Source organism: Cydia fagiglandana, chromosome 20, assembly GCF_963556715.1.
Source record: "Cydia fagiglandana chromosome 20, ilCydFagi1.1, whole genome shotgun sequence".
Classification (NCBI taxonomy): domain Eukaryota; kingdom Metazoa; phylum Arthropoda; class Insecta; order Lepidoptera; family Tortricidae; genus Cydia; species Cydia fagiglandana.
The window spans coordinates 7,585,827-7,601,061 of record NC_085951.1 but is presented as its reverse complement, the minus strand read 5'-3'; the positions used below and the strand labels follow the sequence as shown (position 1 = coordinate 7,601,061).

The following is a 15,235-nucleotide window of genomic DNA, read 5'->3' as shown; positions in this document are numbered from 1 at the left end:
TTCTCAATTAAAGTTTTAATTATTTAAGCGCCTGGCCATTTTGAGAAACTATATTCCTAAGCGCGGGTTGCTGTAACAAGAATTGTACCAACTGTATAAAACGTTTTAACAACCTTTACAATACAATTCATTGGAAGCTATAATGTATTTGAAAGATACTGAACACATAATGTAGACTAAAACAGTATTGATTTAAAATAAGTTTTTAACTTCAGTACCTACTTACTTATAATCATCAGGTGCACCGTATCTTTGAAAGCGGGGCATCCGCTAAGATCATTACAAAAAAAAACCTTAAGGTGATTGAAATTAGTCTCTTAAGGTCCTCCAAGTGACTATGATAGATATAAATAGGTATTGGCCGGGTTTAATTTTGATCATTACGAGTACTATAATTCGGGCATCGGACAAACAACCAATCAAATCACTCCAGTGATCTCTGAAAAACAAACTTAACCAGTATGATGTGATGCTAACTGATGCCCCGCTGCTAAAAAGAACTCCAGTGCCACACCTAGAGCTTTCGTAAGGGCTTCTCTACACGATGGGCCAGCGCCGGCCACTCCAAGGGACGCAGCCATGCGGTAGAATGAGATAGCAATATCACTCGCTCCCTCTTACGCATAAATGCGTCCCTTGAAGTGGCCGGCGCTGGCCCATCGTGTAGAGGAGCCATAAAATACCGAACCTATTCCATAATGACGGCCAACCGACAAACCATCCTGACCCTCCGCCCCCTCGATCATGGCAAATATCCGAGCGTGTCCTCGAGGCTCGCGTTCCTGCTGAGCGGGCGCTCGAACATGCGCGCGAGCGGCGCGCGCGCGGGCGCGGCGGCCGGCGCGGGGGGCGCGGGCGGCAGCGGCGGCGCCCGCGCGCGCCGCGCCCCGCCCAGCAGCGAGCGCACGTCCGTGCGCTGCGAGAGCCGCACGTCGGCGAACAGCGCCGCCATCTCGGCGGACTTCTTCACGCTGAGGGCGTCTTGGGAGCCGGCGCCGGTGCTACGCACTGGAACCAGAATGTACCATTTGTAGTCGAGGCACAGAATAAATAATAGTACTGCCGTACAGAAAGGAAATTTCCAACAAAACCGAAGTTTGACAGCGGTTCAGGGTCGAATCATGCTGTCCCTTTCTGATATATGGCACTATCCCTTTCGGCTATTTAGGGTTGTCTAAATTCAAGCCATTATCTTATCTGTATTCTGTGCTCGTGTACGCAAAAGGACGTGAAGTTGTGTCAGTCCTAATAATTGCTCGGAGCAATGCTGAACCGAGCGGAGCCGAGTTTGGCCGAAGTCAGGAGTTTCCACCCCTGGTTGAGGTTGGGAATTTATTCTCGTAGTTACCGATATAGACCAATCGATAGGAGTAAGATTAGAAGAATTACAGCCTGGCAAAAAAGAGTAGAAATTAAAAAGCGACAACACTGTAGTGTCGTCCCGTTCTCTTGTATACCTACATTGATTTGAATGGGACGACACTACAGTGTTGTCACTTATTACTTTCTACTCTTATTTACCAGGCTAAGCAGTACAATATCCTGTTGAGGCAGACGCTGGGTATTCGAGTGCCGGACGGTCTGGATTGCACAGATGCCAGCTGTGAGGCGTGTGTATCTACTGTGAGGTGAGGTACCTGTGAGGCGCTGCAGGTTGCGCGAGGCGGGCCGCGTGTCGCGGGCCTTATTCTGCAGCAGCAGCTCGTAGTCGAGCGCCAGGCTGTCCGAGCTGCGCGCGCGCCGGCTGCGCTCTGAACGGCGTGATTTCGACGTGACGCTCGATCTGAAAACAAAAACAATTTGAACACTACTTACTAACCGGCAAATTGGACGACCGTCCAGTCAAGTGCCCATACAACTAAAGATTCCGACAGGCTCAGACAAAAAAAGTACTTAGAAACGACAAACTCTCCTCTCTCATGAAGATGAAGAAAGCAAAAGTGAGGGGCGAACGGAGTGAGCAAAACACGCATACCTAATAGATATTACTCAAACCATTCAGCTCAAAAAAAGGGAGAGAACGAGTAACCAAACTGATCACGCTCATTATAACAATCACTGAGGACCAAGACCAACAGAGTGGTCTGATACCTCTGATACCTACTCTATGATAATTTAGCAACGCAACGGCACGCCAAATTTACAAATATTACCAGAACTGTGTTTGCTAATACCGAAAAAAGCAAGTGCGTGGGCGAAACAAGAAGGAAACGTCACGTACTGATACTATCAAGCCGCTTTTCTGGCTAATAGATCCACATGAAGATATACTGGCCCCGTAGACAACATGCCAATCGCTAACGCTCCGTAGCGAACGAAACGCAACTGTCACTGTCACACTAACATGGAAGAGTGATAGAGAGACACAAAGCGCGATTCGATGGTGAAGCGCAAGCGATTGTCACCTTGGCAAGGCCGCCTGTTTAGGGATAAAATATACACTTTTCATAAAGAGACTTACCTAACCATTCTTAGGTTATTGAATGTCAAGAAAAGTAGTTTAACCTGGACTTGGTCTGGTAGGAGGCGTAGCGTTCCCGCTGGTACTCGACCGCGCAGTAGCACTTGTTGCTGTCGGCGCACGACTCGGAGTCGCACGAGCAGTAGCTGAAGTCGCCGTCGCAAACTTAACCGTCCTTAGGTTAATGTCAAGGAAAGTAGTTTCACCTGGACTTGGTCTGGTTGGAGACGTAGCGTTCCCGCTGGTACTCGACCGCGCAGTAGCACTTGTTGCTGTCGGCGCACGACTCGGAGTCGCACGAGCAGTAGCTGAAGTCGCCGTCGTAAACTTAACCGTCCTTAGGTTAATGTCAAGGAAAGTAGTTTAACCTGGACTTGGTCTGCTAGGAGGCGTAGCGTTCCCGCTGGTACTCGACCGCGCAGTAGCACTTGTTGCTGTCGGCGCACGACTCGGAGTCGCACGAGCAGTAGCTGAAGTCGCCGTCGTAAACGTCGTAGACAACATGCCAATCGCTGACGCTAAGGTTATTGCATGACAAGGAAAGTAGTTTCATCTGGACTTGGTCTGGTAGGAGACGTAGTGTTCCCGCTGGTACTCGACCGCGCAGTAGCACTTGTTGCTGTCGGCGCACGACTCGGAGTCGCACGAGCAGTAGCTGAAGTCGCCGTCGTAAACGTCGCATAGACAACACGCCAATCGCTAATGCTAAGGTTATTGAATGTCAAGAAGAGTAGTTTTACCTGGACTTGGTCTGGTAGGAGGCGTAGCGTTCGCGCTGGTACTCGACCGCGCAGTAGCACTTGTTGCTGTCGGCGCACGACTCGGAGTCGCACGAGCAGTAGCTGAAGTCGCCGTCGTAAACGTCGTAGACAACATGCCAATCGCTAACGCTAAGGTTATTGAATGTCAAGAAGAGTAGTTTTACCTGGACTTGGTCTGGTAGGAGGCGTAGCGTTCGCGCTGGTACTCGACCGCGCAGTAGCACTTGTTGCTGTCGGCGCACGACTCGGAGTCGCACGAGCAGTAGCTGAAGTCGCCGTCGTAAACGTCGTAGACAACATGCCAATCGCTGACGCTAAGGTTATTGCATGACAAGGAAAGTAGTTTAACCTGGACTTGGTCTGGTAGGAGGCATAGCGTTCCCGCTGGTACTCGACCGCGCAGTAGCACTTGTTGCTGTCGGCGCACGACTCGGAGTCGCACGAGCAGTAGCTGAAGTCGCCGTCGTAAACTTAACCGTCCTTAGGTTAATGTCAAGGAAAGTAGTTTAACCTGGACTTGGTCTGCTAGGAGGCGTAGCGTTCCCACTGGTACTCGACCGCGCAGTAGCACTTGTTGCTGTCGGCGTACGACTCGGAGTCGCACGAACAGTAGCTGAAGTCGCCGTCGTAAACTTAACCGTCCTTAGGTTAATGTCAAGGAAAGTAGTTTCACCTGGACTTGGTCTGGTAGGAGGCGTAGCGTTCGCGCTGGTACTCGACCGCGCAGTAGCACTTGTTGCTGTCGGCGCACGACTCGGAGTCGCACGAGCAGTAGCTGAAGTCGCCGTCGTAAACGTCCCTGGAATCAATGTCATAGGTATTAAAATTTGTATATAGTCAGACCGTAAAAAGTCTGCAGCGATTTAGATAGCCCACGCAGTGCAAGCGTCATTTTAAACGTCAAACTTCTATGAAATTATGACGTATAAATAACACTTACGCTGCGTGGGCTATCAAATCCGCTGCAGATTTTATTGATGCGAATAGACATAAAATAAACTTAGGGCCACTTGCACTATCCCACTAACCTGGGGTTAAGCGGTTAAACTGTTAATAACTCAGTGTCCAATTGTACTGGGAACCATGGTAACTCCAGGTTTAACCGGTTAACTCAGGATTAGTGAAATGGTGCAAGTGGGCCTTACTTGTTTACCTATTTCGGCACCCAAAGCAACGTTTACTTTATAGGCTGCTCTTCACGTTGGGCCAACGCCAACGCCAACGAGGGACGCAGCCATGCGGTAGAATGAGATAGCAATATCACTTGCTCCCTCTAACGCATAAATGCGTCCCGCGTTGGCGTTGGCCCAACGTGAAGCGGAGCCTTAAGATTTGAAAAATCTACGCATCGCGATAAGTACCTATAATAACCGGTAGGTACCTAGAGTTAGACTAAGAAGAGTCAGCAGCGATTGACTACATACCTAACTAATTTGGTCCACGTTTAGATAGTTTTTGACGTAATAACGTCTTAAAGGCTTGCTACACGGTCGCCGACAAGCCTTCTAACCGTCTGACCTTGGTCTGTCCTTGGTCAGTTTTGGTCAAATTTTGTTGGTAAGAACTGTCTACACGGTCCGGGACCGGCCAAGGCCACGCGGTCTGGGGGCTTGTCGGCGACCGTGTAGCAAGCCTTTTATAAATCGATGAAAACCGGTAGCATGCACGAAAAAGTGTCATTTTGTAGACAGATCTCCATAGTAACGTTACGGCCACGTTTTCTTAAGACGTTAACTATCACGCAAAATTATCGTCCGTAAACAGACTTTACAGACAACCATTTTTAGTGTTCCGTACAAAACTTTGTTTACGGAACACTTATGGGATCACTTCGGTCTTGCAAATCAGTTAAATACGTTTTTCTCAGAGACCGTTTGACATAGATACCTAAAATTTGGAACAGTTATAGCAATTACCACCACTCATATTGTAAATAAGTCAAAACTGCTTATTTCTTATTAAAGGGGGAAATTTAGGGGGTTGAGAGGGGTAGGCTGAAACTTTTTTCATTTGTAAGAATCGTGTGGGGTACCATTAGAAAGCTTGCAAAAAATTGAGTCGATGGACTGATTTTGACTTCATTTTAGACTGCAATAGTTTCGTCAAAAAATGCATTTAAAGTTGCAAGTTTTGATACAAAAAATTTCACCTCTGTCCTGGCGATTTTCGCGAAAACTATAGCTAACAGGCAGCTGACCAGTCAATACCCAACTTAAAGAAGCATGGAGACGGCGGGAAAATTATCAGCTTAACTTTATCTTTATTCGTTTTTCAACTGCAGCTTGATCTTTGGTTGCTTAGGGTTAGCTAACTGATGCTTACACTGGTCAATTCTAGGAAGTAATTTTAACGAGAAAGATCCTTAGTTAAAACTTTGGCATTGAAATTTATGACTTATGTCTTTGATACAAAGTTTAATTCTGCTTGCTTATTTTTGTGGGATATTTAATTTTATCTCAAAAGCCTACTATAATTATAAAGAGATCTACAAAATACGACCTTATTATATTGCAAATAAGTTTAAATTTCGAACGGGCTTTCCAACCAATGGACTAGGCAACTCAAAAATCTGAAAAATTCAAATTAAGAATTCCGTTCTTGACTGTCGTTGTGTTTTTTTCCACAATAGGACACATAGAGTTAGTAAGGCGTATAGAGATAATAAAGTCATTTAATATTTATGAACAGCTTTGGCCTCATGTATAGATTTTATTGAGAGTATCTGATTCGTCGAAACAATATACACAATATTCCTTTTCATTAAGTACCATTACATTTCTGTATTAATTGTATAATTATAATATCTATTAATTATATTCAGTACTTATGTATATTTTTGAACGGATCGGTGAGCAACAAGATTCAGGGCTATAACCGCCAAAATAGAAGTTTGCAAATTGCGAGCATTTTTCTCTGTCACTCTAATTACGCCTTCATTGGAGTAAAAGAGAAAGATCCCCGCAAATTGCGAATTTCGGTTTTCGCGGTAGCCCCTCAGTCCTGTTACGAGAAAATCGTTTTGGAAGACATTAATAGTATATGACAGTTAAATATCACAGTTTTTAGAAACAAAGGTAAAATTTACGAAATATTTAAAGTAAGCCGATCTTGTTTTTTAGCAGTTCTAAATAATATGAAAGTCTATATATATAAGAAGGAGTATACATTTAAGGTATTATAGGCCAAGCACGCACCACGATTTTAATTTTTGCGACAAGATTTTAGAATCGAGCTGTAATATATCGCAGAAAATTCACTGCGCGCACTGCGATGAAAAAGTCGACGATTTGTTCATTCTCAACATGGATTTCGTACCAGTCGCTTGTCATGAAACGTGTCTTTAATATGCGATTGCTGTATAACTTTGAGCATTTATAACACAAAGGTGATCCCCGTCTATTTCCATAATTAAATGGTCAACATCTAGCGTCTCATTTTGAGACTCCATTGGAGATGCAGGTGCCGAGGTGTTGGGGTTTGGAGAGCGAAATGCCGACTGAGGTCCGGCCGGGGTGCGATTTTATTATCATATTGCGCGCGGGGCCATACAACTCCGCATGCTGCAATTCACTTTGCGACAATCGCGGAAAAATGTGACAAATCACAATTTTAAAATCGCTGCGAGTTTTTTGTCGCATATGGGCGCACTAACATATAAACACATACGTTGCATTTCTGCGACAAAATTATCGCAGGACAAAAAATCGTGGTGCGCGCTTGGCCTTACTCTAAATTATTATAATACATCAAACATTCGCGAGATGCTCGACTTCGGTATTCAAACACAAAGCAATAGTACAAGAATCTAACTAAATGCAAAGGCCGAAGGAGCGATTCGAAGATCCGAAGCGTCCGTCCGAAGCCTCCCGTAACTTTTCCAAGTATTTTTTAAGTACAAGTGTCTAAGTCGCAAGATCCAAAGGCTGAAGTCGCATTGGGCCGAAAGCCCGAAGCATCCAGGAGGTCAGTTCTAAACACAGGTTATTAATACAAGTGACTAAATGCGAAGGCCGGAGGCCGAGCTCCGCGTAGGGCCGAAGGCCCGAAGCCTGCAAGATGTCAGTGGTTAAACACAGAACTGACAGCCTGGACGATTCGGGCCTTCGGCCCTACGCGGAGCTCGGCCTTCGGCCTTCGCATTTAGATACTTATACTATTGTTCTGTGTTTAAGTACTAACATCCTGGACGCTTCGGGCCTTCGGCCCTGCGCGGAGCTCGGCCTTCGGCTTTCGCATTTAGACACTTGTACTATTGTTCTGTGTTAAAGCACTGACATCCTGGACGCTTCGGGCCTTCGGGCTACGCGGAGGTCGGCCTTTGGCCTTCACATTTAGACACTTGTACTATTGCTCTGTGCTAAAGCGATGACATTTTGCTAAAGCTCGGCCTTCGCACTTAGACACTTTGTACTATTGTTCTGTGTTTGTAGTTGAATACGGTATCCTAAAAACAGGCAAACAACCTCTGTAAAATGTAACGATGCGAGCGGTACGGCTACCATCAGTTTGGCATTGACATAAACGCTACCGAGGGCGTGAACGTAATTTACTTTCTATGCATCTCGCTCGTACTGACATATTAGTGCGAAAGAGATATACCTATAGGAAGTAAATTACGTTCACGATATCGTTTATGTCAATGCCAAACTGATGGTAGCCGTACGGAACACTAAATGCCTCGAGCTATCTCGGGCTTGGCCAAATTATTTTATGATGTAATTGTTACCTTATTATCACCGGAAAATGTTCTATTTCTAACAATGTCAAGATAATAAACAACAATGTTATGTTGTTGCAGCAATGACAGGTTAACTTAGCAATTATAACAATGTTTTAAGTTCCGAAATTAATAACACCAAGTCACGTAACGCAATCCAGCGACTTCGCGTCTAATCAAAATACCTGAGATCTAAGACACAGATTTCTACCTCTAGCAATCATTCAAGCGGAAAAATACACTAGATTTTGGAATCCATACGTTTTTATCCTAAGAATCCCGGCTATTAGGAGATTAAGAATTCATAGTCAACTGTAAATAATTCTAATTTGGTTCAGTTAATCATGAGGCATCGCAGGCCGCGGACGTGCTACGCTCTGATAATCAGCACACACATTTCATTTCTACGCCAACACCAGTTATAAATAATGAATCATAATCAATAATGAACAAGGCGCAGAATCCGGTGATACGTTCAAGAAGGAAAATGTAATTAAGCTCGCACAATCACTTCGCGCAGATGCGCCTCTATTAGAGTTAAATGAATTGGTAAACGAACACAGACGAAAGTGGAGAAATTTTTCTACTTAATGTTAAATTTGCAAACTCATTCGTCAAATAATAACTAGATTACTAAAATATTAAGTGTACGGTAGGTACTCACTTGGAACAGTCTTTGCAGTTTTTGCTTTTACTAAGGAGCCTCGTTTTGGACGAATCTCTCTTGACACCTCCTTCGTAGCAGTAACATTTTGCCTTGCTGTCCTCTTTCAGTGAGCAGTAGCAACGATCTACGCAGCTTTCTGATTCGCATTCTGAGCATGATACGTATCCGCTTGAACTATTCCGGTTTTGACAACCGAGACGGTTACTCAATGTCAAAAAATCTGAATCTTCTGAAGTGGATGTCCTTTCTCCAGGTCTCGAAACCTTTCCATTTCGTTTGGAAACATGCACGACCTTGTCGGCACGCTTCCGTTGCCTCATAGTTTGTCGCTTCGGTGGCGGTAATGGTGGTTCTTTCGGACGAAACTGCCTCAAATCGTAACTTGACGTTGACACTGAGCTTTCCGATATAGGTTCTTTGTTAGCTACTGTTTGTAAATCAAACGAACCGATTTTATGGTTGGTCTTTTCAATTTTTGGCAACTCTTTCCCGAAAGGCATCCTGAATACCATGCGTAAGCCACTAGCTCCTTTGAATATCTTTCGCCTCTTAGTTTGGAATATACTGTTCCTTCTTAAAATTTTCTTTTTCTGTTTCTTCATAATAGCTTTACTATGTTGGAATATTTCATCCTTCGTAAGGGTAACAGCTAATTTTAAAAGAAATTCTTTATATATCGGTTTCAAATCGTTGAAGGACATGCCTTCGGCGTCTATTATGGCATTCAATATTTCATCCATCGAGTGTAAATTCTCTTGAACCTTGAATTCATTGAAAAGTTCGTTGAACCCTAGTGGGGAACCGCCTCCCTTTTTCCCGTTGTTTCTGGAAAATGCAAACAAGAATACGTTACATTACAATAATTACCATACTTGTAACCGACTAGTTAGTTATACCATATACAACTCTCATGGGTACAAAATGAGAATGCAACTGGCTCGGTTGTAATAGTTGGGATTGATAAAAAATTGCTCAGGTGTTATACTAGACCAGAGGAATGTAGCGGACGCGGTTGCATTAGCACAATTACGAACATGCAAGATGCTGAAACACTTCACTGAGCGCGTTCTGCTGCCAACGCCTCGGTGCTTTAACCATCAAGTGAAAAATTTTAACTGCGTGTTAACTTGAGATATCAGGGAAAAGGTAGTGTCGCCTATGAAGCGTTAAATTATAATTACATTGCAATTAATAAGTAGTGTACATACCTGTGTCCAATAGATTTATATCTGGTCAGTCCACCGGCGTTGAGAAAACTGCCAGAGCGGGGTATCGCCACCTTCGTCAGAATATCACCTGATTCATTGAGAGACTTTCTGCCACTGTGACTTCTCCTGAGAGTTTCTTTTGAATGATCAGGCGATTCATGTGGTTTCGTTGGAATAGGAGGGGGTAAAGTCGGTGGTCTCGGGAGGTTTTTTCGTTTCTCCAACTGTCTAAATAGTTCAATCTTTTCAGAAACTTTACTCCGAACTGAAGACTCGCTGCTGCTTTGAAGAGGTAGAGGATTCGATATCTTAGCGTTAATAGTAGGACTTAGTGAATCTTTTGCCATCGATTTCTTTGATTCTTGCGTATCGCTTCCGCTCGTGTCGTGCTTTATGGAATCTAATTTAGCTTTTACCTCTTCGACAGTTATTCTTTTAGGTTCGGCGGGGGAAATTGAGGGCGGTGGTGACGGCAGACGGTACCCTTCTGCAGCTAAAATTCTTCTAGTCCGTTCCAGTTTAGGTCTTTCGTGGAAAGACTCACTGGCTGAGAATCCATCGGGTCGATCACTATCACCACTTAAAGACGATGTGCTTCGTTTCTTCCGCGGTGGTTTTATGGGCATATCATTTTGTGTTATACTACTCGTTACGCTCATACAGCTAACTCCGTTTCGATTTCTGAGCTTCTTCATATCACCGCTGTGACCCTGCCGGCTCATGTGTGACATCAGAGATTTGTATAGCGTGGCCGCTATCACGATAGCGTCCTCGGACGTCTGACATACAAACCCATGACACTCCAATTGCTTGGCGACTCCGATCTTCCTCATCACAACAGCGAAAAGGGGTGAATGCGAATTTTCGTTGTGGGAGAGGATATATTTTTTGTCAGGTATTTCCAAAGTTTTGAACAACGCGTGACGGTCAATATTGTCTGGATCAGTGATTAGAGGTAAGAAAGCATAGCTTAAGTCGTGGTTCTCCTTCTCAGACGGTTGTACGACGAATTTGACGGCAGACCATACTGCTATCGTCGGGAACGGGTTCAACTGTTCTAAATCACCTTTTTCTCCTTTATATCTGACCTTGAGGCCACTTTTTGAGATTTCTAGTCTTCCCGTGAGGTTACTTTTATGGCGGTAGTTTCTTCTGTAGGCGAAGTATAGGTCTTTGAGTGGTGTTTGGAGGCCGGAGAGGCTGGTGACCTTGCTCTGAAGAGGACTGGAGCCCAGATAGTGCACACTGAACACGTGCACGCCGATGCTCTCGATCGACTGCCTGGACTCGCCCGCCATATCCGCAAACATCCTCTCTATTCGATCCTGAACCGTGTTGTTAATCTTGTTGATTTTATTCTGGCAATAGCTTTCATCGTTACCGTCTCTCGTTGCCTGCAATAGAAACGTTAAAAATGAGCCGGCATATTCATAAACAGACATTCTAAAACGCTAATAAGTGAGGTTAATGAAGTTAATTATGTTAAGTGAGTTTTAGTTTAGAATGTTACCTTGGTGTCGGTGAGGTGGGTGGCGGGCGCGTACTGCGGGAGGCTGGCGACGGAGCGCGAGTCGTCGAAGAGCGCGTCGATCTTCTGCTTGTAGAGGGAGAGGGAGGACACGGAGGGCGTGCGCGGGCGCCGCTCGGGCTCCTCGCGCGCGCCCAGACGGAACCCGCCGAGGCGCACGCTGTCGCTGTCCATCGTCACCATCTAGAAATTAGAGGTGTTTTTTTTTTAAATAAAAGTAGACCCGCAACAAGAGGCCATTGGGGTAACTAAGTATATCAGAGACTTTTTAAGCGTTAAATGACACGAAGTATACCTAACACTTTTTATTTATTTATAGAGGCACCAATGTCACAGATTATATAATAGTTCTTACGAACAGATACTTATCTCTCAAACAAAACGCAAATACCTACCGTTTTGATACCTACACAAAAATACAATAGGGTGACCTTCAACGCGCCGCTCCCCGCACCGCGGGCACCGGCACAACGCTAGGGTTGCTGACGCTTAGAAATGATAAATAAATACCTACTTAAACAGCGGAGTGAAATAAAAGGAAAGCTAAATCGTAAATTATACCTAATATTCCAATTATGCGTTAGTGTTTGCGAAATAGTCATTTTAAAAGGTCATATGTCCCTGCAGTAACCGCAGTGTTTACGCCGTTTTATAAACCGCGCAATAATCCCAGCAAGAATTAGTTTATGTTACACAATAAAGAAAAATAATAGAAACCCCATGAATACAGGTAATTAATTATAAGTTAACCAGAGCAAAAATGAGTAGGCACTTTCCGGTGTAAAGTTAACTTACTGTCGTTAAAATACACATTTACTAAAATAAATTAATTATACATTTGTCATACATAAGTAATAAACATTACATGTTTAATTAAAGAAATTCAATAGTAGGTAGGTAGGTACGAGTACCTACTACGTAACTTGTAACTATCGTAAAAATTGTCAGTGCGGCGCGCGGTGACGTGCGTACGTGAGCGCGTGTGGCAACCAACTGGCTTGCTTTTCTACCGTGAACGGGAGCAGATTCGTAGGTATCAATCCGAGCTCGCGCGGAGAGTTCCATAGGCCTGCCAATTTTTTAACCTAATGAATTTACCATGAAGCTTACTAACCTGTAGGTAAGAAGTAAATAAGGATACATACGAAACAGCTAGAAAAACAGATCACACATTGTATGATTTTTTTATACAAAGTCCGGTTTTTTTCCCCCTCAGAGTTAACACTCAGGGCGAAAAAAGATATGTACTTTGTATCCAAATACAATTACATATATATACTTAGGGTATTATTTCTTTATTCACTACTAAGTAAATATAAAACATTAAATTAGCTTACAAATAATAATACAAACTATCTCTAAACTAAATAAACTTAAAATAAAAAGCCTATAAATAAAAAACGTCCCCCAAGTCACTGTCGATGGGCAGTGTGCCCAGAAGGCTGGCCGCATTGCCACGTTGTATGGCAATACTTATGCGTTGAGCAAAATACTGGCCAGCCCTCTGGTCTCCTGCGGCATCTATAAGGCGCTCCGCTAAGGCCCTGTATATACGGCGCGCTATATATACTTGGTCAAGCAGATCTTGTCAGTAGAAAAAGGCGGCAAATTTGAAAAATATAGGCGCGAAGGGATATCGTCTCATAGAAAATTAGAATTTCGCGCCTTTTTCTACTGACAAGATTTGCTTGACCATCTATAACTAAAACTATAGGTATACACCGCGAGCTGTATTCTGTACGTATATGACTTCTAACGAGAAATAATTATAACCTTCTTATTAACTGCGATCCAGAAATAGATTAACTAGTTTACATTACACTACATGCGATCTCGGCATCCATTTTCTTGGTCGGTCCAGTGCACGCGCCGACAAAAACTGTGCCTTACGGATCTCTGACTCGCAGTCAGCATAAAACTAACAGTACGAGTAGGTACTTAATCAAATATGAATGTAAGTGACACAATACTACGTAAGACTCATATAATGACACATTTTTCATCTTGACTAAATAACGCAAATAACAATGCACACAGTATTATTGTAATATATACATAGACAATCTCGCAGCATTTTCATGGCAGGGTATTTGAATTAAAATAATATGTATATGCAATTGAAATTAGCTATCGGTACAGATTCTCGTAACTCCATAATACTGAAGTACCTAATGGTATTTTTTTTGTTTTTATTATAAGTACCTAACTATATCGCTTGTATACTTAGTCAACGGGGCCTCTGAACAATACTTACCTATTTCTCAAGTTTCAATCATAAAATATAGGAAATCTATTATCTTTCCTGATGGACGAGAGGAAACAGAACATTATGATCAATATTAAGTGCTAGACCTTCTGAAATGATTTTGATACATTCTTGTGGTGTTTGATCGATCGATTTAATTCATTGTACCTTAGCCTTACGTACTTCGTGAACTCCGTGAACAATATATCTAAAACCGCATGCTATTTGTAGCAAGTTCTGTGGAACTCTTTCGTCAACTTTTCTTTCGTGCGTATTTGTCGTTCTTTGCTAGGTTGCTGTTTTTTCTCTGCGCACTGTGTTTTGCACAATCGTCCATTAGCTTATCTGGGCACTACGCGCAGTCACGCTCATCTCGCCAATTACCCTCATATATGGTAACAAACTATTAATAAGCTACCTAATAACGAATATACACCTAATACCGATGTCCAGAGGGCCTACTGCCATCATCGAAAATCAGAGATGTTCGCGGTAGACCCGCTGATTTGAAGAAAAGTTATACTACTATCGTAGTTTCTAAGATGCGACCCTCATCGCGCATGTGTTTTATTGCCCGTTTTCGGTCCAAATCTTGAAACTCCACGCGGTTTGTTGCCCATCTGCCCATGAGTCGCAGTTGATTTTAAACGCAATCATGTCGCGCTTTGCGCAGTCCTTAGCATTCTAATATAGACATTAGCCATTTACAAAATTATCCAAAATGTGAAAACTACTACTTACATAAAACTGAAAAAAATAATAACTTGTTTCTTTTGGATTTCATACAACTTTGAAAAATTTCAAAGTGTTTGAGCATCCCCTTGTAGTTGAGATAAGATTACAAAACTTGGCATATTTAGTCAACAGAACACGTGTAATAAAATGAGAGGGTGCCGCTTTTTCTAGCTGGAGTTTGAATTTTTCCCATACAAACGTGAACCACCCTACTATCTACATAGTAAAATAAACAACGACTTGTCTTTTGTACTCGATTACAAAGTAGATACAAACTGCTACTTACTTCTCATGGTTAGTTTGCAACCACAACCACATTCATTGGCTATCTCGTAATTAATTCGCAATGCGTTAATTTATGCGGCTCGCTTACAGCTCGGCCGTTAATTCTTAACACCCGGCTGATTACCGCGTGAGTGCTTTTAGACTCGTAATTTGGCAATGTTTCTAACTATGTATGTAGGGCCGCCTACGCCTTGGTAATGGTTACCATAATAGTAACATTCCATTTCCTTAGTAAAATGAACAGTAGGTATTGCAGCTGTCGTTGGAAATGGACTGTCACCTTTAGAGTGACATTCCATTTCCAACTGCAGCTGCAATACTGTTCATTATACTATGGAAATTGACAATGACAGCGACGCGTTTCCATAGTAAAATGAACAGTATTGCAGCTGCAGTTGAAAATGGAATGTCACTCTTATGATGATGACACGTACATACACATACAGGGTCGAGCTGTTATCTTCCTTCATCTTTTTCGCGTTATCCCTGCATTTTGCCACGGCTCATGGCCTGGGGTCTGCTTGACAACTAATCCCAAGAATTGACGTAGGCACTAGTTTTCACGAAAGCGACTGCCATCTGACCTTCCCTGTGTTAACGGTGAACTCGGAGTTAGTGGATAACCCTG

The 15,235-nt window shown here is 43.3% G+C and overlaps 1 protein-coding gene across 1 annotated transcript in view; it reads right to left on the bottom strand.

Annotated features, from left to right (window-relative positions):
- Positions 1-670: 670 nt before the first annotated feature.
- The window catches only part of LOC134674823 (uncharacterized), a 55,020-nt gene continuing 40,455 nt past the window's right edge, over positions 671-15,235 (bottom strand). Inside the window, exons 3-11 of the mRNA XM_063532973.1 lie at positions 11,325-11,525; positions 9,815-11,208; positions 8,604-9,431; positions 3,896-4,021; positions 3,572-3,673; positions 3,387-3,530; positions 3,202-3,345; positions 1,638-1,783; positions 671-1,008 (exon numbers count right to left, since the gene is read on the bottom strand). Of these exons, the coding sequence (XP_063389043.1) occupies positions 743-1,008; positions 1,638-1,783; positions 3,202-3,345; positions 3,387-3,530; positions 3,572-3,673; positions 3,896-4,021; positions 8,604-9,431; positions 9,815-11,208; positions 11,325-11,525 (3,351 nt within the window). The 3' untranslated portion in view covers positions 671-742. The remainder of the gene's footprint in view (positions 1,009-1,637; positions 1,784-3,201; positions 3,346-3,386; positions 3,531-3,571; positions 3,674-3,895; positions 4,022-8,603; positions 9,432-9,814; positions 11,209-11,324; positions 11,526-15,235) is intronic.